Source organism: Bactrocera neohumeralis, chromosome 6 (assembly GCF_024586455.1).
Source record: "Bactrocera neohumeralis isolate Rockhampton chromosome 6, APGP_CSIRO_Bneo_wtdbg2-racon-allhic-juicebox.fasta_v2, whole genome shotgun sequence".
NCBI classification, from domain to species: Eukaryota; Metazoa; Arthropoda; class Insecta; order Diptera; family Tephritidae; genus Bactrocera; species Bactrocera neohumeralis.
The window spans coordinates 45970314-45995838 of NC_065923.1; the positions used below are offsets into that span (position 1 = coordinate 45970314).

Consider the following 25525-nt stretch of genomic DNA (forward strand, 5'->3'; position numbering starts at 1 on the left):
TAACGCACTTTTAGTGATTTTGAACATAACCTTTGTATGGGAGGTGGTCGTGGTTATTATCCGATTTCTTCCATTTTTGAACTGTATATGGAAATGCCTGAAGAAAACGACTCTGTAGACTTTGGTTGACATAGTTATAGTAGTTTCCGAGATATGTACAAAAAACTTAGTAGGGGGCGGGGCCACGCCCACTTTTCCAAAACAATTGCGTCCAAATATGCCCCTCCCTAATTCGATCCTTTGTGCCAAATTTCACTTTAATATCTTTATTTATGGCTTAGTTATGACACTTTATAGGTTTGCGGTTTCCGCCATTTTGTGGGCGTGGCAGTGGGCCGATTTTGCCCTTCTTCGAACTTAACCTTCTTATGGAGCCAAGGAATACGTGTACCAAGTTTCATCATGATATCTCAATTTTTACTCAAGTTACAGCTTGCACGGACGGACGGACGGACAGACGGACAGACGGACGGACGGACGGACGGACAGACGGACGGACGGACAGACAGACATCCGGATTTCGACTGTACTCGTCGCCCTGATCACTTTGGTATATATAACCCTATATCTGACTCTTTTAGTTTTAGGTCTTACAAACAACCGTTATGTGAACAAAACTATAATATCGTTAGCAACATTGTTGCGAGAGTATAAAAATCTGAAAAATCACGAATTACTACTCAACACAGTCCCCTTTCAGTTCGACCCAGAAATGCTCGAACTTCTTTGAATCGCCTGAAAATACGTTTCCTGGAGGTCTGCAAAGTAGTCCACTCTTTTTCATTCCAGTCACATTTCTGGAGAGTGAACTTTACAGAACTGGAGTATAAAGTGGATGGAGCCGCGATGGTGTGAGTCGGAAAGTTATTATGGTGGACGAGAACGTTGTTCTACGTCTTTTTCTGCAGTTTGATATCGCCCAAATTATTTGCCATAGTAGAAGCCTGAAACCATTTTACAGGTATATCCAAAGACCACATCTTGCTAATAATTGAAAACTGTGAGCATTTTTCCAACCGGTAGGACAGCTGTATTATTCGGAGCAAGTCCTCTGCGATAAGTTCACTATACAATCCAATATACTCTTGGTCTCTGGTGTATCAGTGTGTGCACGCATGGTCGAGTAAACAAAAGTGACACTCATCTAGCCAACAGCTTTCGCAATTTCAGTAATTCATGCCCAATATATGGTTATTTTTAGATGCCTGCAGTATCAGTTAGGCACACGTCAACAAACTGCAATCACAAAAGACAACCGAACGATTTTCTACTCGACTTGCACTCCTGAGAGCACTCATCAGCATCTCGATATAAGAGAACTGTGTGATGGCATTTCAAACTCTTTACGTACAGCTGCAAACGAAAGCATTGACTTTCGGAAAGATGGGAAGTGCCGTGTCGCAGTGGAGAACAAACATACTGCCTAACTCGCAATGGTACACCGGACGGGATAGATACCGTCACTTGAAGAGTGACGCGAGACGCATTTGCCGACAAAAAAATAGAGAGGCCAGAATGCGTGAGTACGAAGAACTTGACAAGCTGGCCGACAGAGTTATTGCTCAAAAATTTTACGAAAAGATCCGGAGACTAACAGAAGGCTTATTTTGTAGAATCCCCAGAGGTGATCTTGTGGCTGATGCACAGAGGATACTAAAATTGTGTAGGAAATACTTCTGCAACCTGCTGAATGGCAGTGAAAGCATAACGCCAGGAGAAGGCGAGCCCGATTCCCCAATCGATGACGATGGAGCAGACGTTCCATTGCCCGACCATGAAGAAGTCCGAATCCGTCTGAAGAACAACAAAGTGGCGGGGGCCGATGGATTGCCGGCCGAGCTATTCAAATACGGCGGCGAAGAACTAATAAGGAACATGCACCAGCTTGCATGCCCGACGATTGGAATTCAAGTGTGATCTGCACAATCCACAAAAACGGCGACAACACAATCTCCTCACCATCGCATATAAGGTTCGATCGAGCGTATTGTGTGAAATATGAAAGCCCATCGTCAACAAATTGATTGGACCTTACCCGTGTGACTTTAGGCCTGGAAAATCAACAACTGATCAACAACTGATATTGACCATCGCCAAATCTTGGAAAAGACCCGTAAAAAAAACGACACACACCACGTTAATCGACGGAGACGTTTTCAAAACTGGGTCTGGTAGTAAACGAGGGCAAGACAAAATATCTCCCGTCATCAAACAAACAGTCGTCACACTCGCGTCTCTGCTCCCACGTCACTGTGACAGTCATAACTTCGAAGTCATAGATGATTTTGTCCATCTTGGAACCAGTATTAACACCAACAATAATGTCATCCTCGAGTTCCAACGAAGAATAATTCTTGCCAATAGGTGCTACTCGAGCTGCAGAACTAAATAGAGAAGGTTTCATCTTCTATAAGAGTGTACAGCTGCTGGCCTCAACACCCGCGCCGTTAGTTCTGCTTTCTCCAGGCTGAACAGGGAAGCACAGAAAATGGATCTGGCAGTAAACGAGGGCAAGACAAAATATCTCCTGTCATCAAACAAACAGTCGTCGCACTCACGACTTGGCTCTCACGTCACTGTTGACAGTCATAACTTTGAAGTCGTAGATAATTTCGTCTATTTAGGAACCAGTATTAACACCACCAATAATGTCAGCCTGGAAATCCAACGCAGGATTGTTCTTGCCAACAGGTGCTACTTCGGACTGAGTAGGCAATTGAAAAGTAAGGTTTTCTCTCGACGAACAAAGCGGTGGAAGCAGAGGAAGAGGAAGACCACCACTCCGTTGGAAAGACCAGCTGGAGAAGGACCTGGCTTAACGTGGAATCTCCAATTGGGGCCAATCTGCAAAATGAAAGAACGACAGGCGCGCTGTTGTAAACTCGGCTATAACCGCGTAAGCGCTTTCTACGCCAATAAAGTAGAAGATAGTATCAGTTTTCCTGTGTACATTCAATAGGTGGTCTGCTCTATTCTCCATTTTTTATTTAATTGCGTAACAGCAGGAAGTGACTTATCAAAAAGGGGCGTGCGGTTTCTTTAACCCATTTTTTGACCTCACCATTTTTACCATCGAATGAAAGGAGTCACCGTAGAGAGCATTCAAGTAGTTTTTGATTTCACTGCATCCATTCAAAGTAAAGAATCTAATGACCGACTGATATTGTTGTTCCATTTATTCCGCGATTCTCTCCGCTTCCATTTTTACATTGATATTGTTAATCGTCTTCACAGCATGGTACTCCTTTCTTGAACACTTAAAATTAAAAAGTAAAAAAACATTTTTTCGTCATTCGTATTTGAATGTTTATTCGACAACTTATACATGGAGTTTAGAAACTTAAATTAAGGACAGCGTATATACGCTGTCTGGCAATCATTAGTGTAAGCTTTAGGTTAACCCTTCAACCTTAGTGGAATCGGTTAAAACTATATCATATTTCTAATATAAAATACGAGTATTCAAATTTGATTAAGTATATGTTTGTAAGCATAGTGTCCTTAATTAATGGCAACAACAAGCACTGCAATAACAACAACAATTAGCCACATCATATTTACTGATAAATAAGCAACGGATTTAAGCGCGTACACGCTGTCGTCTTTGCTGATAGCTCGGCTCCACTTCGCCGTTGTCTTCGTGCACGGGAATAGCATCAGGTAAGGCGTAAACTAAATTGCCGTGAGTAGCGCTACTTGGGTGATGGTACATAACCGGAACACGCACCATCTCGAATTGACGCAGCTGTCCATTGGGTGCAAAGTATGGCGCCTTATTGTAGGCGGAAGTTGGTGAAGCGCGTTCATGCACTTGTATTTGATGATAGTTTGTGATTGGCTCATGTTCAACGACTTCGCGCACAGTTTGGAAAGGATGGTTTACCACAATGCGACGTTTGTGGAAGCTTTCACTTGTTGCGGAGGCATCGTTAGGTGCTGGATTAGCGGCAATTACACGTGAGCCCGGTGGTGTTGCTTGAGCACTTGCGTCTTTTCCATTTGTGTCAATACTTTCCGCATCGGAGGGTGCTGTTTTCACATTTTCCTTGCTGTTAGCGTTTGAGTTACTAGTGTCTATCAAGCGTTGAGACTTAATTTGTACACGGGTTTGAGGTTCTGCAACATACTGCACGTTTTCGTTGTCACTTGGTTGTGGGTTTTCATAACGTGCGCTTACTTTCTCTGCATTCTGAGCACAGTCGGGTTGTGACTCGATATTTTCCGAACGCAAAACGTCTTCTTCTTGTTTAGCACTGGGATCAGGAGCTGATTCGCTATTTACATCCTCAACTTGTTCATCAATGGCTTTTTTAGCTTCGGGCTGACTAATTTTGGCAGTGCGACTACGTTCCTTGGGCGGGTTAATTGAAGACATAACTCTAATGGGCTCATCGGCTTCTTGTGGGCCATATGGCACTTGTAATTGAATATGTGCAAGTGGGCGTATTTCCTCGGTTTTCGGCTTCACCTCCTCATTGCTTTCCGCTATTTTTGCGGCCTCCTTTGAATCAGATTCTGACTTATTTTGAGCAGTGAGGCGTGCATTAGACTCGGGGCCACGATTATAGTGTACTGTGATGGTTCTTTGAGGCGCTTTCTCGTCTGAGGCCCGCTGATATTCCACATCTGCGGTAAGGCGTGAAGACTCATTTGGATCGTATCGCATATGTGAGTAAGGAGCACTATATTCTACTGCTGTTGAATCGACATCGGCATCGGGGTCGTAACGTAATTGTTCGTAAGTGCGTTGTGGTGCAACATACTGCGGTTGCCGACGTTCATTCTGCGTATAACGCTGCTGTGTGGGCACTGGGCGACGCGCGGGAACGGCATATACAACTACACCGTCACGCTGGCGATTCAAGAACGATTTAACCTCACTCACGCGTGCGGGTTCTTCTTCTAAGTGTGCAGGTTGCTGTTTAGCTGATGGCGTTTGCTTACGTTGTGCCTGTACAAGTACTGGACGTTCTTCAAACCGACTAGGCGCCAAGTAAATATTATGCTGAGAAGGTGGTAAATTAATTGTGTGCTCATGCTTTATGATACGTGTCTGAGGCTCGGCTGTAATACGTTCACTCTTTGCCGGTTCCTCTTGTAAACGCGCAGGTTTAGGGTCTTTGCTGGCACTGTAGAAATTACCTGTGATGTACTCACCCTTATATTCATCGTCATCGTTGTTAAAGTCATTTGGCACATCGGGTGATGTATTTTTCAATGATTGTTCTTCGTTTTTAGAATACCTTGGTTGGTATACTTGCCCGTTTTGCTGAGCTTCAACACGTGCTGGACGTTGGTAGTTGCTTTCTTCTCGTCTGAAGGTGTTTGGCGAGAAATTCCTGTTAGGTACTTGACGCTGACTGTCATGACTTTCAGCAGGTATGTAAAAGTTTCTACTCCGTGAATTTTGCTCCCCGAGCGCAGCATCAGTAGGAGCTATGAGTTTTGCCTCCTCACCATATTGTTTTCGTAGATTGGCTTCTACAAAATCGCGTTTGGCATTTTGATTATTCGTTGGTGTAGCGGTAACTGTTGATGCAATATTTGTTCCACTAATAACAGGGGCGGGATTTTTTCTAGCAGCACCTGCATAGACTTGATTCGAGTTTGAGCGCACGCCGTTGTTATAAGAACCCGCGCTGGATGATTCAGTCTCAATATCTGTATCACTATTAATATTATATTGAGCAGCAATGGCTGGATGAGGATGACCGAGGGGTAGAACCGTTTCACCTTTCGGAATTTTCGCAACAGGATGCTCCAGCTCAACAACTATCGTGCCAGCTGGTTTAATCACAACTCGTTCTTCGATATCGTAAAATTCCTTTTGGATAGCTGGATGTCGTACTTCGAATTTTTTAGCTTTCAGTGCTGGTTGGGCAATTTGTATAGTTTTGGTGACTACTGGTCGTTGATACACATTTGGGTTTACAGGCAAGTAACCGCCATTCGAATGAAAGTCATGTTCTTGGTTGCCATAAAAGCCATCATAACCACCTGCGGGCTCATCAACAGATGGTGGATACTCGTTTAGAAAACCACCGGCATCGCCATGATCATAACTAAAGCTGGGTTGTCCATAATCAGGCTTAGCATAACTGGGAACTTGATCGTAATTTGGTGGACTGTATCCACCACCACCAGCAACTCTAAATGTCACACCATGAGAACCGCTGCCAGCACCGCCAAAACTATTACCAAAAGCACCTCCCAGATTTATTTTGCCACCGTCACTACTGCCACTGTGTACAGTAGTAACTGTCTTTGATGGCCCAGTTGGCACAACAGCTGCTACAGAAACAGCTGGTGCTGGTGCATGTACAGCTGCAGGAGCGGCTACCGCTGGTTGTGCTGCCACTGGTGCGGGGGATATTTGGATTTTTGCGTCGGGCGCTGATTTCGATTGTTCGTCCACAGATGCTGCGGCTGAAGCTGATGCGGCTACTGCAGCAGGAAGTGCAACTTGCCTTTCAAAGGTGTGTTGCTGTGAAGGTTTCGCATCGATAGCGACAAGTCGCGCAGGTCCGGCCGAAGACGAGGAGGACGATGAATACTCATAACGTCCAGATGGCGAGTGATCGGCTGTTTCGAATACCTAAAGAATTAATATATAATTAGATAATATAAGTAATAGAAACCTTGGTCCGGGTGTTGCTGAACATTAGGCGCGTGAAATATTTTGGGATATGTGAAAACTTTTTTTTTTAACAATAAGGCGAAATTGTGTAGAAAATGTTTAAAATCTAGCATGTTAGTTTTAGTCTTTAGGATTACAGTTTTTGCAGTTTTTAAGAAATCTACCTGACCCCTGAAGAGAGCGGAATCGCTCTGACTTTTCTAAAGCTCTACAACCAAACCTTCCCCATAAGCAGTCAGTAAGCAGCTTTTTTCCCATGCATTAATTTTAACAGCGGCTATACTAGCTAGGTTATGTCAACCGATTGGATGAAAGCACACCAGCTCTGAGAGTATTCGAAGCAGTACCCGCTGGGGAAGCAGAGGAAGAGGAAGACCTCCACTCCGTTGGAAAGACCAGTTGAAGAAGAACCTGGCTACACTTGGAATTTTCAATTGGCGCTAAACAGCGAAAAGAAGAAACGACTGGCGCGCTGTTATAAACTCGGCTATAACCGCTTAAGCGGTGCCTACGCCAATAAAGAAGAAGATTAATTTAAACGTAGACGGACAAACAGGTAACTCAAAATAAATGCGTCTCGGTTTTCTAATAATTTTTATAAAGTTCTCGCAAACTGAAAATACTTTCACTTACCGTTTCTACTGTCGGTCCACTGTGATAGTTCTGTATATAACGCTCGAACTCCTGATTCTGTTTATCCTGCGCATTGGCTTGACGAAATTGACTCTGCCGATTCTGCTGGCGTATACGTCCATAAAACCGTTGTTGTTGTTGTTGTGGTCTAAAGCCATTCGATTGTTCCGTACTCTGTTGAGCTTGTTGGGCGGGTTTCGAGTTACCAACGAAACTCGAACCCTGCTCTTGTTTTTGTTCACTTTTCACCTCAACTTTTTCTGCATTATCGTTCTCATCTGCTGCGCGCAACCTGGCGAAACGTTCCTCTCCACTTGGCTTCTTAGCTGGACCTGCTTTCAATTCCTCCGGTGCGGTACCCTCCAAATAGGTGACGTCCGCCGGGTTCGTGGCCGGGTGCTGAGCAATCGAGATATTAACATGAGTTGCCGTGAAAGCTGTGCCAACACACAGCAACAGCACAAATATCGTTCTCATCGTGTTGGTTATCCTTTATCGCGGCTAAGCAAACAATAACTGTTTTCGTTTTCGAAAGTGTACGCGTTCACAATCGTTGACCGATGCGTTACCGATTTGTATTGCTGGCCACAGCTGAGTGAACTTCGAATGTTTGGGCTGGCGCTGTTTTATATGCTATGCAACGCGATGAGCTTGTAATAAAACGCACGGCCGATTCGCAGTGTCACAGTGCGATCGCTTGTTACAGGCCAATACTCGTAAGTACAAACTATTTTGGGCATTTTCAACGTGTCAATACACAAATTCGTATGGAATTCAATTTCAATCGATTTTTAGAAAATCACTCTAAAACACAACTGCACAAAAAACATACCATATATTTGCACTTTGTTAGCACGTAAGCAAAGCAAAAATAATTGTTTACTAACAGTCGGCACATCACACTACCGATCGTCAATAATCAAGCGATTGATCTTCATCGTTGTGTTGTACTATGTCTATCAAAGCAGCAGCCGAGTCATATACCGGCCGGCAACTGCGCGATACTGTTAACACACAGGCGAATCTCCGCGCCAGGGGATGTCGAACACACACGATCGCTGACAACAACCATACCAGACCTGTTGAACAGCATGATCATGCTGTTATTTACGTTACTCGCCGTCTATAGACATGCGCGGCGTGATCGTGAAGAAATGCATTGTCTTTAACCCAGTTATGCGTTCGAGGTGTTCGCCGAGTGTGTCAGCAAATCAGAATGTCACCTTAAGCGCTACACAAGGAATCTCCAATGCTCCGAATTCATTGCTTACGCGTCAAAACTGAAGCCCGCACACTTGCTCGCCGAAGTAGGCGCATCGTTGCTGTTCAGATTGATTTATGATGTACTATTTTCTGTTCGATATTATGCAATACGCATGCGCTTACGTTTTTGTGCCACCTACTTTGCTGGCACGCTCGGCTTAATCGAACAAACACAGCGCTACAGAAATTCTAATTACTATTTTCGGCTTGTACACACGGTTGTCAATGTTGTAAGCGCCTTAACGGTGACAGAAGAAGCGTGAAAATTTACGAAAAGGGTAAGACCGCGCCGCTTTGCGGCAAAACATTTGCGGCGACAGCTATGCTCCCAGAAATGGTGGCAGGCATGCATATTTGGCTAATTGTCGGAAGGTCAATTTTTTGTTACAGTTGAGTGGAAAAACTTGTGATTTTTACGTTAAACTTGGAAATATCCAAATTCGCAGTTGTTGTGGCTTATTTTGCTGATTATTCATTGAACTAGAACTAGTTGGCGTGCGAACTTGCATTTGTAAAAAGTTTAAAAATTTCTTCACATTTTTGGTTGTAAATTTTTTTAATGTTTTTAATATTTTCCTTTGATGCTGTGATAATGTTGCCGAAAATTTTGTTAATATCGAAACATTTAATGTCTTGACGAGTCACGAAAATGGTTTATTGAAATTAGGTCGAGCTTCTAAGCTATGTACAGCGTTTAGGTCCTTAAGTTTTTGGAATAAAGTTGTCTTCGATGGATAAACAACATGTATTCCAGCGTAAGGAGTTTAAAAACGCTATAATGCACGCGCGTTCCGATAAGTTTTTAGCTTCACCGGTCAATGACACCGAATCGGATTCATAATTTTGTTTTGATCGCGTTTGGAAGCGAGTCTGTATATGGGAACTCTGCTCCTACGATGACAGTCATCTAAAATTGGTTTAAGAAGTTTCAAAAGGATCGCACGTCGTTTTATAATGAGCCATTCGGCTATCATGAAAGATGACGATTTTGTACTGGTAAACTGTCGATTGAAGTTGCGCGAGATTGTTGCAACAGTAACCATCTCAGTTGATATCTTCTTCATCTTTATTGGCGAAGACATCGCTTATTTGGTTATAGCCAAGTTTACAACAGCGCGTCAGTCGTTCTTCCCTTTCGTCGTTTGGTTTCAATTGGAGATTCCAAGTATAACTAGGCCCTTCTCCAATGGGCTTTCCTCTTCCTCTACTTTCTCCTTCCAAATTGATCTAATTAGGCTACAACTCCTCCCCATTACACCGTATTCTCCCTTGATCTCTCACCAAAATCATATTTTAATTTTTCAGGAATAAAGTGGATGTACAACTTCTACCAATAGGGGTGACGTAATTTTGACCGCTCGTAGCGGCGTTCTCCGATGGCTACTGTAAGTCCAAACCACGACAATCTCAGATGACGCCATTTCTGGCTTAACGGCTTCGTCAGCAAAGAAAATTGTCGCTTTTGGATTGAGTCGAATTCTCGTGATGTTCAAGAAACGCAATAGCATACCCAAAAATTGACCGTTTGTTGCGGATTGTAGTACGAATGCGGATCGAGCCTTATTACTTTCGAAATCAGAGAGGAAATACCGTTACCATCATTAGCGAGTGTTTTAGCACGTTGTTAACTGTCTTCTTCTGGAATTTGATGAAATCGACGCGGACGATTTGCAGGCAATATCCATTTCGAGGTTCGGTATTTTTTACAGAAAAAGCATAGAAACTTTAAATTTAATGGAGAATGTTTATTATCATTCGAAAGAACTTTCTTTTGCATTTGTTTTTTGAAGATCATCTCTTTCAAATGTTGGCCGCGGCTACATCTCAGAGGGTCCATGCGTTAATTCCAATTTTCGATGGCTCGTTCGAACATTTCGACTAGTAACTGACAAATGGCGAAAGTGATGTTTGGCTCCAAAGCCTGAATCGAAGCGGAATTGTTTGCATAGACGTAAGACTTTACATATCCCTACAGAAAAAGTCTAACGGTGTGATATCACACGATCTTGTGTATCAATCGACCGGCCCAAAAGGTGAAGTGTTCTCTCAATAAATCCATTGATTTATGCGATGTTTGTGGAAGTGGCGCCGTCTTGTAACAACCAAATGCCACCGAGATCAAGCGCTTCAATTTTAGACATCAAATAGTCGGTTATCATGGCACGATAACGGTCGCCATTGACGGTTACGTTCTCACCGGCAACATTTTTGAAGAAATATGGACAATTATTCCACAGGTCCACAAACCGTTGTTTTTTCTGCAAGAAATGGCAGCTCTTGTATATCTTTAGGTTGCTCTTCGTACCAAATGCAGCAATTTTGCTTGTTTATATACCCATTGAGCCAGAGATGGGCGATGAGTCCTTAAACAAAATTTGGCTCGAAAACGTCGGCTCTTTTTGAAACTATTCAAGAGCCCATAGAGCGAAGCGATGTCGCTTGGGAAGGTCGAGCGATTTCAGTTCTTGCACAAGCTTTATCTTGTATGCTTTCAATTTAAGATCTCGATGTAAAATGCGCCAAGTCGTTCCATCCGTCAGTCTGAGTTGTTGCGAACGGCGCGGATCGACTCTCCACGGTCTTGGTGTACACTTTTAGCTACGACTGCTTTATTTTCTTCACTACGTACTGGACGTGGTCTATTCGGTCGAATATTATCCAAGAATGAATGCCTCGTAGGTAAGACGTGTATCCTATTGCAGACGAGATAAAAATTTAACAACAAAAGCCATATATGTGTGTGACAGGGACTTCGAGTCATCTCATCGTTATTTCCGTTTTTTTTTGTTGTAATTCGAAATATCCTTCAAACTCTGGTAATTGGACATTAGCTAAATGTAAAACTCAGAAAAATGTATTAAATTTTATCACATTGTTTGTGATGTAAAGGCTATGTCATCCCTTTTGTTGAACTAAATTTTGACGTTATTCTTTTGACAGTTTTCACAATTTTAGTAGTTCCGAACATAACCATGATATGAGCGCCCTTAAGTTGAAATTATAAGAAAAGTAGTTATATTTGGTACGAACATAATAACTTCAGCGGGTGTTAGATGAGCCAGAATTAATCTTTTTTGGAGTGGCCGCAGAACACCAATACAAAAAGCTATCCTTCACGTAAAGCTAACGACATCCCAGTGTTAGAACGACCGAGAAAGTTTTTTACGAGTGGACGAATGCTGTCAGTGCAAAAAGGTGTTCCAAAAGTGGTCATACACGACATATGTTTAGATTGTTGCATTAATACTTTCGAATTCAAGCAAGTGCTTATTTCTGCCGGTAACTCGAAGGGACCCAGCTGGCACGGGGTCTACAACTATAAACGACTCATAAATATTTTAGGTATACTTCAACGATTGCCTGTGAACACGAAACAAATACATACATATGTATATAAAAATATATCGGCACATAAGTATGTATTTTAACGACATTGGCCAAACTATTAAAATTGTCGCAGGATTTATTTGTGTTATCTTATTCTTTTGAATTCAAATTAATGGTTTCGCAAATTATGCCAAAAATACACAAAATCAAAAATATCAAAAGGCAAACTAAAAATGGTAGCATTCCCCGTAATAAATTACAATAGTTTGATGCGAAAGGTTAATGTTCGTCACTTTAGTCTACATTCATAACAATGTGCCTAAAGTGTCTGTGTGTGTTTGCATGTTTGGAAGTACGTGATGCACTTTTATATGCGTCTACTGTTACTGATTTGCACTATATATTCGGTGGCGCAAGCCAAACCATAAAACACACAGACGCGCACCTCTGAAACAAGCATTACAATACGATTATTCGGAAACGTGGTTTGCATTTAAAATTGATTGTAAACCGTTAAAATGCCTGATTTTCTGAGTTAAAAAAGATATTTTGTTTATTTCCTTTTGATAATTTATTTTTATTTGCAATTCAATAAAATAAAAATGAATGACAGACTTTTCTAAATCACTGGTTTAGACAACAATTACAACACAGAAATAGCATAACCAAAAACTAAAAGTCTGCGTTGATTATAAAGTATAAATGTAGATTAATGCATGTTTTTTTACTTATTTGAAATAAGTTGCGTATGATTAATAATCAAGGTTATTTTCGATACAATCGACTTGAACTTAGAGCAACTTTTCAATATCTTTTGCAATATCCATTGGATCGGTTGTAGGAGCATAACGGTCCACAGGTACACCGTCCTTGTTTACAAGGAATTTGGTGAAATTCCACTTAATGGAGCTACCGAGTGTGCCAGTTTGCTTGTGCTTCAAGAATTGGTAAAGTGGGGCTGCACCAGAGCCATTTACGTCAACCTGAAAAAGTAAGGTTTTCAGTAAATTTTCAATTTCAACAGAAATTTGTAAAGTTCATTTATTTTAAATATACATATGTATCAGGTTATTTAGTAAAGAATAAAGCAAGAAAGTATATTATAATTAGTATAATTGTATTTGTTATACAGCAGTATTCCGAAATAACGAACATATTAAGCGCCTGGCGCAGTGGGCTATATGGAAATTTTATAGATGGTATGTATTAAAAAATCTATGAAAATTGCATACAGCCTTACATAAAAAGCTGAATATCTCGAGAAGTATTAACGATAGCGATTTTGACCTTAGACCTTTTTTATAACAAATAAAATTTCTTACAAATTTGTCGTGTACATTTTTTCTATAGCTCCTGTCATTTATGAGATATATACAAAAAAATGCGAAATTTTTGGAAAAATCGGGTTTAGAGCCCCGTACTACCTCGCCGGTGTGAGTTACGACTTTGTTGCACCGGGCACTTTTGTAGAGTGAACAATTCTGAGAAATATGCGTCTAAAGTCAAAGCGATGCCATAAAATACCTCTGATCTGTAGGAATTTAAAGATAAAAATTCACGATTTTAGTGTATTTTCTATGGAACATTTTTACAGCCATTGGTCCAGTTCTTAATGTTAATAATAAGGTCTAAAATTTTCAAGGATTTTTTTTAGGGTATTGCCAAGGAAATTTTGTGACGGGACTGAAAAAAATTAATAGTTCAAGAAAAAAAACACCCTTATATACATGTATACTAGGGGATTCGGCCACGCTTTGCTGTGAAAATTTTATTTACGAATAAAGACGAAAACGTTTTTGTCGGTGTAAGAATCCAAGTGATTGCACTTGAGGTTTAATTTTGAATATGTTTATACAAATAAATTTCATTGGAAAGAATAATTTAAGGCTTCTTTCTCAATGTCTGCTTACCAACCTTTCTGTCCAGTTAATAGAGTTGTTCGCTTAATAGATTGTACTTAATAAACATCAACAATGTGCCTGTTTAATGGAGATGCCCGCTTAATAGAGCATCTATTTAATATAGTATTTTTTAATTATGAATTGTTTTTACTATCCTATCTTCTAAGTTGGTTCGAACTGGACGCAGGTGCTAAATTTTACTAAAATTAGATCAGTAGTTCAGTAGTCCATCGCGGACTAACAGCGTGACACGTACTTTTTATATGTAAAGATTATAGGTTCGCTGATTTACTTCACTTTTATTTACCTTGCCGAATTTACAAACTTCGGGGCAAATTTAATATATATGTATACCTCATTCAGGGTGTAAAAATGGGATAAAATAGTAACAAAAATTTATGACACACATACCTTTTGAAAAACATCGCCAATGTTAGCCTTGGCATCACGCAAGTGGCATACCATTGCTTCACCATCTGCTTCCGGCATCTGTGAGTTGAACTGATTGCAGGGGAAATTTAAAATGCGCAGACCCTTTTCTTCATATTTCTCCAACAAAGTGGTTAGTTTTGCATAATTGTTTTTGGTCAAACCACATTGCGATGCGATGTTCACGACCAATACAACATTACCCTTGTATTTTTCCAAGGACACTTCATTACCATGCGTGTCTTTTACGGTGAATTCGTAAATTGTTTTGGCGGTTTTAGGATCTGGACCTGACATGTTGTTGCTGTCAATCTGAAATTATGGTTAAAGTAAGAGTAAAAACTGCTGTCAACCGTACTAAAGCACAGGCAAAATAAAACTACTACAAAAATTTAATGTGACAAAGCCTATTAGTATTAAACCGTTAGCAGCAATTCAGAAAGTAGCAATTATTTCATTATTGAACATAAACAAGCACACATAAATACAAAGGTATATGCGTGTCTATATACATACACACATACATGCAAATCCTATGAAAAGTTAATCAAAAACGCGACAGTGAGAAATGCAAAGTTCGAACCCAACGTTATGTACAATTCTTGATATATTTGCATGTGTATACGTACAGCTGATATCACAACATTGTGACTGTTGTTACGTACTTACATATGTATACAGCCTATTAAGCGTTAATATTTTATGAAGAGCGATAGAAATCAATTCAGTAAGTGTGGTGGATGTTTATGGGTACGCAAATCGACATGACAGGTGTTAGCTGGAACAATACTTATATTTTGAACACACCTGCACATATGTATGTACCCTATGGGTCAAACCACATTAAGTGGGTCCTGCAAATTTCGCTAAATCACCGATTTTCAAAATTAGCACATCATTAGAAGAGGGATCAGACGCATACCTCGTGATATAAATATTTGGTCAAAATTCAGTTTTTTGTTAATGTTATTGGAGGTAGAATTTTAGAGCACGATAAAATTGTAAAATTATTTTCTCATAAACTACTGCAGATAAATCGATGAAATTTTGTGTACTCAAAGAAAAAAGCGTCTGATCCCCCATTTTTTCATAACGGGGTTAGATATCCGAAATAACAGCCCTTGGACGGATAAAACCGGCTGTCATGGAAATTGTTTGATGTGCTACTTTTCAAAAGGGTCCTTTTTATGTCCCCAAATCAATCAACATCCAATAAACACTTACATTCTGTTATGAACTAACTGACAATGCCCATATTATTATTTTTGAAAAGAAATTTGAACACGAATAATGTTCTCTATTGCTCTCAGATATGTAAATGAATATATACTTATTAGTATATACATATGTAAGTAATTTTTAATAATAAATTTCTCAAGAATTTTCCATAGCCAGAATTTTTTCAGTTTTTAATTCTTTTTCTCAAACTGCTTATCAATTTTGAATATGATTATTTTTCCTTTTTATGTTTACTGGGTATTTCCAGGTACGTGATGGTAGTAATAGTAGTAAAAATTCCAAACAATGTATGTATATGTGTAACTGTGTATATCCAATAAAAGTTTCAAATAAGCACAGTACATTTTGTTTGTGTTTTGAACGATTACTCACATCATCGACTTGTGGACGGAGAGCACCGGTAGACGATGACGGTGCATTTTCGGTTTTTGCAAGTTGTGAGGCAGCGGCGCAACTAACCCCAGAAATCGGCAACAAAACTACACATAGCCGTTTATTATTTGGCAAAGTGCTTGTATTAAATGATGTTATCGTTGGTGGATTTAAACTAAACTGACTGTAACAACGTTGCACTTGACGCAATTGTTGTTGTTGCAGTTGTGGTATTGCAGAGCGTATGAACTTGAGAGATATGGCGCTGCTATTAGCCATTGATTGACCAATCCTAAGCAATTGATTAAAGGACATTGCTACTGTAAATGCAATAAAAAAAAGAATTGCCTATTAAATAAGTTATTGTCAGCTGAGTCATACAAAATCTGGTACAAAATCGTTTTGTGTCGACGGATTCGGCTTAATCTATTAAATAACAACAAAGATTTATAGAGATATTTAATTTAATTTCGACCGATGAAAGTAAAAGGAACTTTCATATTTTCCTATTGCTGATTTAACTTCTGTGGACATATGTTTCTTTTTTTTTGTTCCCACAGTCATAACAACATATCATTTATGTAAGTACTCAAAATGAAGCAAAGTCACGACCTTCAAATGTGTTTGTGTCTGTCGAAAAAAGCGAAAAAAATTTATATACATGCATATATGTACATATATTTCATTCACACTCTCATTTTCAAACTCTTCACAGATAAGGAATGAATATATTATATACGAGTGTATATATTTATACATATTTGTACATAAACATGGGTATATATTCGCTAAAAGCCCTAAGGATTATTATGAGAGTGCTCATAAAAATTATGCTTAATTTATTGCGAATATTAAGAGTTTAAAAATCTGAGGGAAATAAGACAGAAGAAAAGTTTATATACTCTTATAAATTGTAAATGACAGCAAACTCGGTATATATTGATTGGAAAAGATATGAACCGATTTCATCATTTCTTTATCGCTAAAGCTTTAATTATTTTTAGCTGCCTACGGTACAAAACAATCAAAATTATTTATAAACAAATATCGGCAGTCTTTAAATTACGAACTTTATGAATTTCAAATAATATGCATTAACTTATTAGATGCTTAAGGCTTGTTTAGGATAACCTTTTCGATGAATTCATACACATATTTTTATACCATACACTTCATATTGAAAATTTGTTTACATGCAGGCATATGGTATTCGTTTTAAAATAACTGCGACTTTCAGATACCATTTATCAAGTAGTTAAAAAATTTACTCGTTTATTATAGTAGTCCTATAAAATGACTAAGCAATTTTTGTTTACAAGCTTATGAACCAGATATATAGTAAGTCAGATTTGCATTGCCCATTTAGTTAGTGTAAAGTACCCTATATAAATATTGATATATGCAGATGTATAATAATATGCTTCAAAAGGTTAAATCTTCATTATTTGGTTTAACTTCTGATTACGATATATTTATTTACTTGTACGTGGTGGTTGTAGTAGTAATAAGTCCCGATTGCTGTGACAAGCGCTCCAATAAAAAAGTGCACCAAACTAGCCATGAGAATTGTGAAATGTGTGGTAAATATGTATGTACTCACTTCTGCGTTGAATAAAAAAATATATATTTTTTACTACGATATAAGTGATATATCAGTGTCCTCTATAAAAAAAAATATCCGAAAATTATATTTTTTTACAACGTCTGGTACAAAGTTCACATTCCATTACGATACGTATACGTGTAATTATTTTTTAATGAGTAATTTTTTATATTCAGTATAAATGTTTAAATTAAATTAAATATGCGTATTTAGAAAAAGATCGTTGAAATAATTACTTACTATTTTTATCTACAATAAAGAAGTAAATTGCGACCGGCTTAAACCACAAAAAATATGTTTTTCCTCCCAATGGTGTTTGGCCTTGTCATCGTTCTATCAGCTGATTTTAAGTTCCACTACAGAGCGTCATTGAAATAATATTTTATTTATTTTTTGTTTTTGTAAAGAACTTGAACACTATAAATAACTGTAATACAATTAATGGTTAAATTATATGTTATTTACCTGTGAACACTACCAGATTTTTTTTAAATTTTCTATGAATTTTGTAAGGATGAATACCTGAAATCCTGTTGCTCAGTCTTTTCTTACACATAGTTGTAATGAGTTGCACAGTCCATACTAATTATTTTAATATACTGGAGTTTCAGGTAGTCGCCACTTGAAACGTATCTTTTAATTGGCTTGAAACCAACAAGTTTTACATTTATTGCAGTTGAGTTTTTAAGTTACTTCACATATTCATAATTGATTATTAGAATAATAAACCTATACAAATACGGGCATTTTTTAACCCTTATTTTAATTGAGGGTTATATACACTGTTTTGTGGAAAGTATCGATTGTCAAAGAAAATTTTCCGTCATACAGACAAAAACTTGTCTCGGGAAAGAAATTTATTTTTGTAATATTCCAAAAGGGATCTAGTAAAATATTCAAAAGAAAAAGTTCATAGGTTTGCGGAAATTGAAAGATTATCATTTATATGAAATGTTGGAAGAAAGATCTTAGGTCGGTTACACCGATGGTTTAGCGCAAAGCAAAGGCCTAACTGAAGACAACTCGGCGAATATATAAACAACAACAACGCTTGATGTGCTTCTCGTCTCATAATTAGCATTTAAAAACAATTAAAAGTTTTCCGGTAATTATATGTTGTATAGAAAAGTTATTTTTTCTTATATAGTTTTTTTTTATTTATTTCAGGGTTTTTTTTTACAATATCACTATTCTATCTGCATTCTACTAGGGAGTCAAGTCTTGTTATTGGCAGGGGTGAGACGGCGTTGCCAAGAAAGTTTTCCAAATGATGTTGTCATCTATAAATAACTCCTTCGAGCAGGATACACATGATGTTGATGGCAATTGTGATGGGCCTGATTTAGATTTTGTTTATGCTGATGTAGATACTTATCAAAATGAAATTGCAGAACTATATAGTTATACAGAATTTAATGAACTTCAACAAAATGTTAAAGCATTCGAAGATCAAATGGAAATGTATGATTTGCCACCTAATTGGCAAAAACAGGACAGCTCATCACAGCGCAGTATTATAATGAAATTGATAGATCAACTAGAAGTTTCAAGTCGAGCGTTTCGAATGCAGGCAGCCCGTTGTATACTCTATTTGGCACAGGGATGTTGGGCTGAAGTTCAGTCTGATGAAGAACAACATCAGATCACACGAGACAATATAATTGTATTATATGAATTAGGAGTTTTTTCGTCTTTTATAGATCTACTTAACATGGAAATAGAGAGCGCATGTTCTCCTGATATTGTTGCTGTTAAAATCACGAATGTTACTTTGGTAGACTCAACCGACTTACGAGTAATCCTTTCGGTATTGTATATAATTGCGGAAACTATTCGCGATGAGTATGACAAGGGTAGTGAGGACTACAAAAATATTGCCGAAGCTTTCATACAAGAAATAAATAGTCCACTACCTGATGGTGAATTACTTGCTGTCAAACTTTTGGGAATGATAACTCGCTTTTGTAGTGGCGCCGCACCACACTTTCCCATGAAAAAAGTCGTTCTATTATTGTGGAAAATAACATTATTGGGATTAGGTGGAATGGAGAAGTTAAAAAATCTTAAAAATGAATATCGCATTAAAGCTGGACTTGAGCCGGTTACTGAGGACACACTGGAAGTCACGAAAAATATGCGTGCAAGCTCGCCACCAGCAACTGCTACAGATATTTTGGATAATCAAAATCCCAAACGAAATGCATTTAGGTCAGTACTGATTTAATTAAAATTTTTAATTTATAATGATTTTTTAATTTCCAGACGATCATTGATGAAGCAACGTTTTCTTGATGAGCAAGAACAGATGGACATGGAATTAACACCAGGTAATGAAAGCGCACCACCCAACAATAACGGCGGAAATGGAAATCAAGAGGAAGATATTTCCCAGTTTTATCGTCAGTTCGAAGATCCATCTGCAAACACCGCAAACCCTAACAATCAGCCGAGCTTCTCACAGCCACCACCCGTACTACCGGTACAAGTTACAACACGTTTGCCGTGGACACCGAAAGTAAGGCAAAAGGATATAGATCAATTCCTGGATATATCTCGAAATAAATTTATTGGTTATTCGTTGATTGATGACCACGAGAGCCTTGCGGGACTGCCACAACCAATACATGAAGGCGTTCAGACTTTGCGACGTCATATGTACGTGAGCCTGGCAGATGTGCAAATAAAAAAAGAAGAAGAAATCGCACGAAATCCGATCTCCACACACGAAGACGAAATCCCATTAAATCCCGCCGAAGTACTTTATCAGGCGATTCTACCGAATTTGCCACAATACATGATTGCACTGCTGAAGGTTTTATTGGCTGCATCACCCACTTCAAAATCGAAAACGGAAAGCATTAATATAATGGCAGATGTTTTACCGAAAAAAATGCCAATAACGGACTCGCAGAAATTAACCGTTGACATGAGTAGGCATAAGGAAATAATTGTTAAAGCGGTATCAGCTATCATTCTGCTATATTTGAAACATTTCAAAATAAACCACATATACCAATTCGAATTTATGTCCCAGCATCTTGTATTCGCCAATTGTATACCTTTGGTGCTCAAATTCTTCAATCAAACTATCACCGAATATGTAGGTATGAAAAACACTATACCACTATTGGATTTCCCTTCCTGTGTAATTGGAGAACAGCCAGATTTATCGGGCGAAAGCTTCGTTTATAGCGGCGAAACCGCCGACAAGCCTTACTATTCATGGCGTAACGTTTTCTCCTGCATTAATCTCTTACGAATACTTAATAAGTTAATTAAGTGGAAACATTCACGAGTTATGATGTTGGTCGTCTTCAAATCGGCACCGATACTCAAGAAAACACTAAAGGTGCGCCATGCTATGATGCAGTTATATGTATTGAAATTACTTAAAATGCAAACCAAATATTTGGGTCGCCAATGGCGCAAATCTAATATGAAGACAATGAGTGCCATTTATGCAAAAGTAAGACATCGTCTTAACGATGATTGGGCTTTTGGCAATGACTTGGAGTCGCGTCCATGGGATTTTCAGGCTGAAGAATGTACATTGCGTGCCTGCGTAGATCGTTTTAATTTGCGGCGCTATCCCGAAGCTACACAGAAATGTGGTGCAGGTGGCAACAATGGAAATTCCGGAAATTCAGATAATTCTTCGAGTAATATAGGGGGTGGCACAGGAAGTGGTAATAACATGGCTGCTGGTGGAAATGAGGCTAACGGTTTCGGCAGTAGTGGTACGGGCGGTGGTGGCAATGGACACGCACAATTGAATGATTATGGAGTCGAGGGGGGCTTTCCAAGCGACGAAATTCTATCGCACTCAGATTTTGCTTTCTTTGGACACTCAGGCTGGTGGGATCGCAAAGTGGAATTGACCGACTACTTCAAGGAAAACTATTCGATATGGCTAGAAGAAGAAGTTTACAATAACCAAATTGATTGGGATGCGTTGTAAGAGGAAAAGCAAACTGAAACTTCAATCAATTCAGTGTAAGCACTGTTCTGGCTACTGAAGTTATTGACTAACACATAAAGTTTAACCACTAGAATACAGACAGACACATTAATAAAATATATTGGCACGCAGAAATCGAATACTTACCAACATAATAAACATAATTTTTCATAGAAAGTTGTAAACGTACTTTTGTAAATCGAAAAGCTGTTAAAAATTGAAAATTGCAAAAATAATCGTTACAAACGCAAATTGCTAGTTTTTAGTACACTAGAAATAAAATGGAAAAGCAATTACGCCTAATGCAAGTATTGGCTACGTCACCATTTTCGCCATCATCCAAACCATATTGTTTTGCAGTCTCTTTTTGGGCATGCCAATTCCGCAAAGTAATTGGTGTTTATATAACTTATGCGCAAGATTCGCATATAAAACTACATTACATGATTATACACACATACATAATTGTTACAAAGCATACTAGAACTAGAAACTTAACAGAATAATTAAAAAAAAAGTGTTTGTATCTCGTAGTCACCCCACACCACATGCATAAATATGCAATGTAAACAGAAAACACGTCATTTAGTAGTTTATAAATATACATACACACACATTTGTAATGGCATGCATTGAAATTGAATACCATTGTAGTATGTTCACTTTATACAAATATATAATAAAATCGTATGATAGGAAGTTAAAACAAAAATATATAAATACAATAATAAACCAATTTCGCAATGTATTGGATAATAATTACAAGTGTAGCAAACCAATAAAAATATGAAATATTTATAATTCTGGCAAGATTAATAAACAGATCATTATTAGAGTGAAACACTTAAGCTTTGTGTTACGAAATTTAAGCTCTTGCGCTTATATACTCATAGATAAAGTAAATAGAATGAGAAATATTTAAGTACATTTTACTATAGTATGATTACCGTTCCTCATCCACTACTCTGTGCAAAAAAGGCTTACATTATCGCAGCGGGTAAGTTTTCTTTATTGAATAAAAATAGGAAAACATAGATTTGCTTCATCAACTACTAGCTTTTTTCGCGGCTTCGTTCGCATTGACTTCCTTGAATAAATATCAATGTATCACAAATACCATGCCGCGAAGATCCTCTTCGTCGTGATGGTGTTAATCCAAATTTGGTCTGATTTTGTTTTGTTAGATTTTCAAATTTTTCAACAAACAATCATATCTGCCGAAATAAATTTTTTCAATTCTGATATTTATTTTATAAACATAAATTGAATTTCAATTTTTTGAGTAGAAATACATATATTTCATTGAATGTAATTGCAAAATTGATTTTGCAAAAAAACTCCTTTAGAACCTTCTGCAGGAGTAAACCAATAACTGTCCAAATTTTCACGTCTTTTCGATTTGTAATTCGGACGTACTGCGGATATAAAACAAAAAGCGTTTCAATTTTATATATGTATAAGATAATATAATATTTTATTTCACGATTACTACTTCCAATTATTTATAGTTCATTTACATTCATCAAAATTATTTAATATTTTGTACGCATAATTACATAGTGAGTACAAGGTACGATGGTTCATCTTTAATATATATCTATATACAATAAGTATACATCTTGAGTTTTTACAATTTCGGTACTCAAAAAGACTGCAACTTTATTACAACTATAAACTGGTATCCGCCTTTCTTAAATAACACTCTTAAGATGTAAAATTTCGGTGCATTTAAATAGTAATAAATTAATGTAAATAATATGTTAGGAAATCTTTACAATTGTAACAAGCTTTCGTACTAGAGAATTTCAAAACAAATTCCCCCATAAATTCACTGTTGCTCCATAGGGCTGGCTTTTGTCACGTTCCCACCAATACCGGCTATTAAACGTGTACTACTGCTAGCACAACTCTCATTACTCAAGGGACCATTTGCCAAGCAACTCGGTATGCCTAAAAGCTTTTGTGGTGGCGGACAGGCCACATCACAGCGTTCCTCAAAGTAGTTGGATATTTTTTGCAGTACAAATTTGAAAATACGTTCTTTGCTTAATTCACCATTTAGGAACGTAACATCTTGTCGATCTCGTATCTCATTGAAATTCTTCTCATAATGTGGCCATACACATATTTCAAAATATCCAGTGACGTCAGGTGGATCATAAGTGCGTTTCTGACGACGCGCATAACATTTTTCATATGGCAAATGAAAATGGAACTTAATATTACATAATGTTAACAACTCCGGCTGATTGAAGATGGTGAAACCTTCAATTATGAGCAGATTGATTTTGTTGTCACGCATATGCGCCAATTGTGAGTTGATACGCATTATGTGGGAAGAATGGGCCACATTAGCATTTGCATGAATGTGTGCATGCTGATGCAGTGGTTGACAATGATGATGTAGATATTGATTGTGTTGACTTTGTGTTTGTTGACTTTGATGTCGCGATGACAAGCCACATTGATTGACTTTATAGCTGTTGGGATGGTACATTTGTTGCGTAACTGGTTGCCCATAATGCTCGAAATTCGTTGACATGGACATCTCGTTAATGTAATCAACGTATTCCATTGGATCACTTGCCAAGTTGCGACCTTTCATTATCCATGCTATGTCAGAGAGCATATGTTTCATATCGAGTGAGCTTAATAGCTCAAAATTTATCACGTTCAGTTTTTCATTCCACTTGTGTCGCAAATCGAAAACTGGTAGGAAGTAATCATCCTGTGATATAAGCTGTACGTCGCCCACAATGTAAGGGGTATTCCACAGTGATCCGCCGCGTGATTGTTGAAAGTAGTCCCGCAAGCGGTGTGCCAAAGTTGTTTTACCACCACATGTTACACCTGAAACACCTATTACCAGCCACGGCGGCATTCTGATAGACCGTTCGCACAACACCAGTTCAATACACTTACTGCCGGTATTTGTCGAAAGTTGAAGTATGCAATTAGAGCTGATAAAGTTCGAACGGGAAATAGTGTGCCAATGTTAGATAACCTTATGAACCAGACGCTGACGCGTTTCACAATTATTTGCTTTTCACTGATGTTTTGTTTTTATTTTAGAACAAGGTAAGAGCAGCTAATGACGTACAATTTTAGATAGTTTTTTTCTTCCAAATATGATCCCAAATATGGTACAGCGTGTATATTGATATGCCACCAAGAAATATCACTCCAAATATTGCGGGAAATATGAATGCATATTCAAGCGGCGGAAATAACGAATGTATGAAGTTACCTATAAATAGAGGAATTAAAGAATAAAACTTCATATATTGATACAATAAAATACGTAACATATGCAAAGGAACAGAATTTAGAAAGCACATATTCTTTTACTGAAGTATTTATACATGCGTATGTTTTTCTTTTACGGATCTAAAATGGTCACATTACATATGTTCACTGACATCAGCTCACATTAATTGGAATACAAAAGGACAGCAAATGCCTTTAGTTATCATATATTAAAATCTTCATATCTGTCATCACTCCGCTCACCTTCATCAATTAACATAAACGGCAATATGGATACCCAAAAGAAATAGTAGAAAAATAATGTGAGTGCAACGACGACCACAATTTTTCCAACTTGCGAATTCGAAGCCATTAACAATGGTATTGCTGCTGCGTCACAAATGAAATGTGCGTGTTGTATATTCGGCTAATACTTTGTGGGTGGATGGAGGAGGGTGTACATGTGTAAACACTTGTAGGAAGCACACTTTGCAAAGGTTTTCTAACATAAACAACACTGTCAAATGTTTTTATAGCCCTTCTATTTGCGATATGTTTATAAAATGGATTAAAACAGCGAATCGTCGATTTCTAGTTTACATAAAACAATATCAAACATCAAAGTTCATTTCCACAAACCATAATTTTTAATAAATATTACCCTCTCACACACCTTATGGAAGAACTTAAATTTTTTTGTTTGTTTTTATTAAAGGCAGAGTTGACTCTGGTTGCATTAGATTTCTTTAGAAAGGGTTTGCATAATAGTGCAAGCTAATATTAATAACTGTGCTATTTGAAAAAATAATTTTTAATTTATATAAGTAAATTATGCAACATTTCTGAATGTCACCAATAATTTTTTTGTAGTAAGAATTATTGGAAAGTAAATAACAAAATAAAACTCATTTACTTGC

At 37.9% G+C, this 25525-nt stretch overlaps 5 protein-coding genes across 7 annotated transcripts; 1 reads left to right on the forward strand and 4 right to left on the reverse strand.

Annotated features, from left to right (window-relative positions):
* Positions 1–3318: 3318 nt before the first annotated feature.
* LOC126761598 (uncharacterized) lies at positions 3319–8530 on the reverse strand. Its single transcript, XM_050477914.1, has 2 exons — positions 7271–8530; positions 3319–6595 (listed from the first exon to the last, which is right to left on the reverse strand). The coding sequence occupies exons 1-2, from the start codon at positions 7745–7747 to the stop codon at positions 3581–3583; spliced, it is 3492 nt and encodes a 1163-aa protein (XP_050333871.1). The 5' UTR covers positions 7748–8530; the 3' UTR covers positions 3319–3580.
* A 3877-nt stretch (positions 8531–12407) lies between these two features.
* Positions 12408–17759, reverse strand: LOC126761611 (uncharacterized). 3 transcript variants are annotated; one of them, XM_050477932.1, is made up of 4 exons: positions 17645–17742; positions 15802–16121; positions 14173–14502; positions 12408–12843 (listed from the first exon to the last, which is right to left on the reverse strand). In XM_050477932.1, the coding sequence occupies exons 2-4, from the start codon at positions 16114–16116 to the stop codon at positions 12652–12654; spliced, it is 837 nt and encodes a 278-aa protein (XP_050333889.1). In that variant the 5' UTR covers positions 16117–16121; positions 17645–17742; the 3' UTR covers positions 12408–12651. The 3 variants fall into 3 exon arrangements, with proteins under 3 accessions (XP_050333889.1, XP_050333892.1, XP_050333890.1); XM_050477935.1 differs by lacking the exon at positions 15802–16121 and having other exon boundaries at positions 17645–17759; XM_050477933.1 differs by lacking the exons at positions 15802–16121; positions 17645–17742 and adding an exon at positions 17282–17395.
* A 458-nt stretch (positions 17760–18217) lies between these two features.
* Positions 18218–22210, forward strand: LOC126761600 (striatin-interacting protein 1 homolog). Its single transcript, XM_050477920.1, has 3 exons — positions 18218–18509; positions 18572–19612; positions 19667–22210. Exons 2-3 carry the CDS (start codon positions 18672–18674, stop codon positions 21360–21362), a joined length of 2637 nt encoding a protein of 878 aa, XP_050333877.1. The 5' UTR covers positions 18218–18509; positions 18572–18671; the 3' UTR covers positions 21363–22210.
* A 590-nt stretch (positions 22211–22800) lies between these two features.
* LOC126761609 (nicotinamide riboside kinase 1) lies at positions 22801–24455 on the reverse strand. The gene has a single exon (XM_050477930.1). It carries the CDS (start codon positions 24241–24243, stop codon positions 23191–23193), a length of 1053 nt encoding a protein of 350 aa, XP_050333887.1. The 5' UTR covers positions 24244–24455; the 3' UTR covers positions 22801–23190.
* On the reverse strand, positions 24456–25275 carry LOC126761620 (uncharacterized). Its single transcript, XM_050477950.1, has 2 exons — positions 24873–25275; positions 24456–24609 (listed from the first exon to the last, which is right to left on the reverse strand). The coding sequence occupies exons 1-2, from the start codon at positions 24979–24981 to the stop codon at positions 24467–24469; spliced, it is 252 nt and encodes an 83-aa protein (XP_050333907.1). The 5' UTR covers positions 24982–25275; the 3' UTR covers positions 24456–24466.
* Positions 25276–25525: the final 250 nt, after the last annotated feature.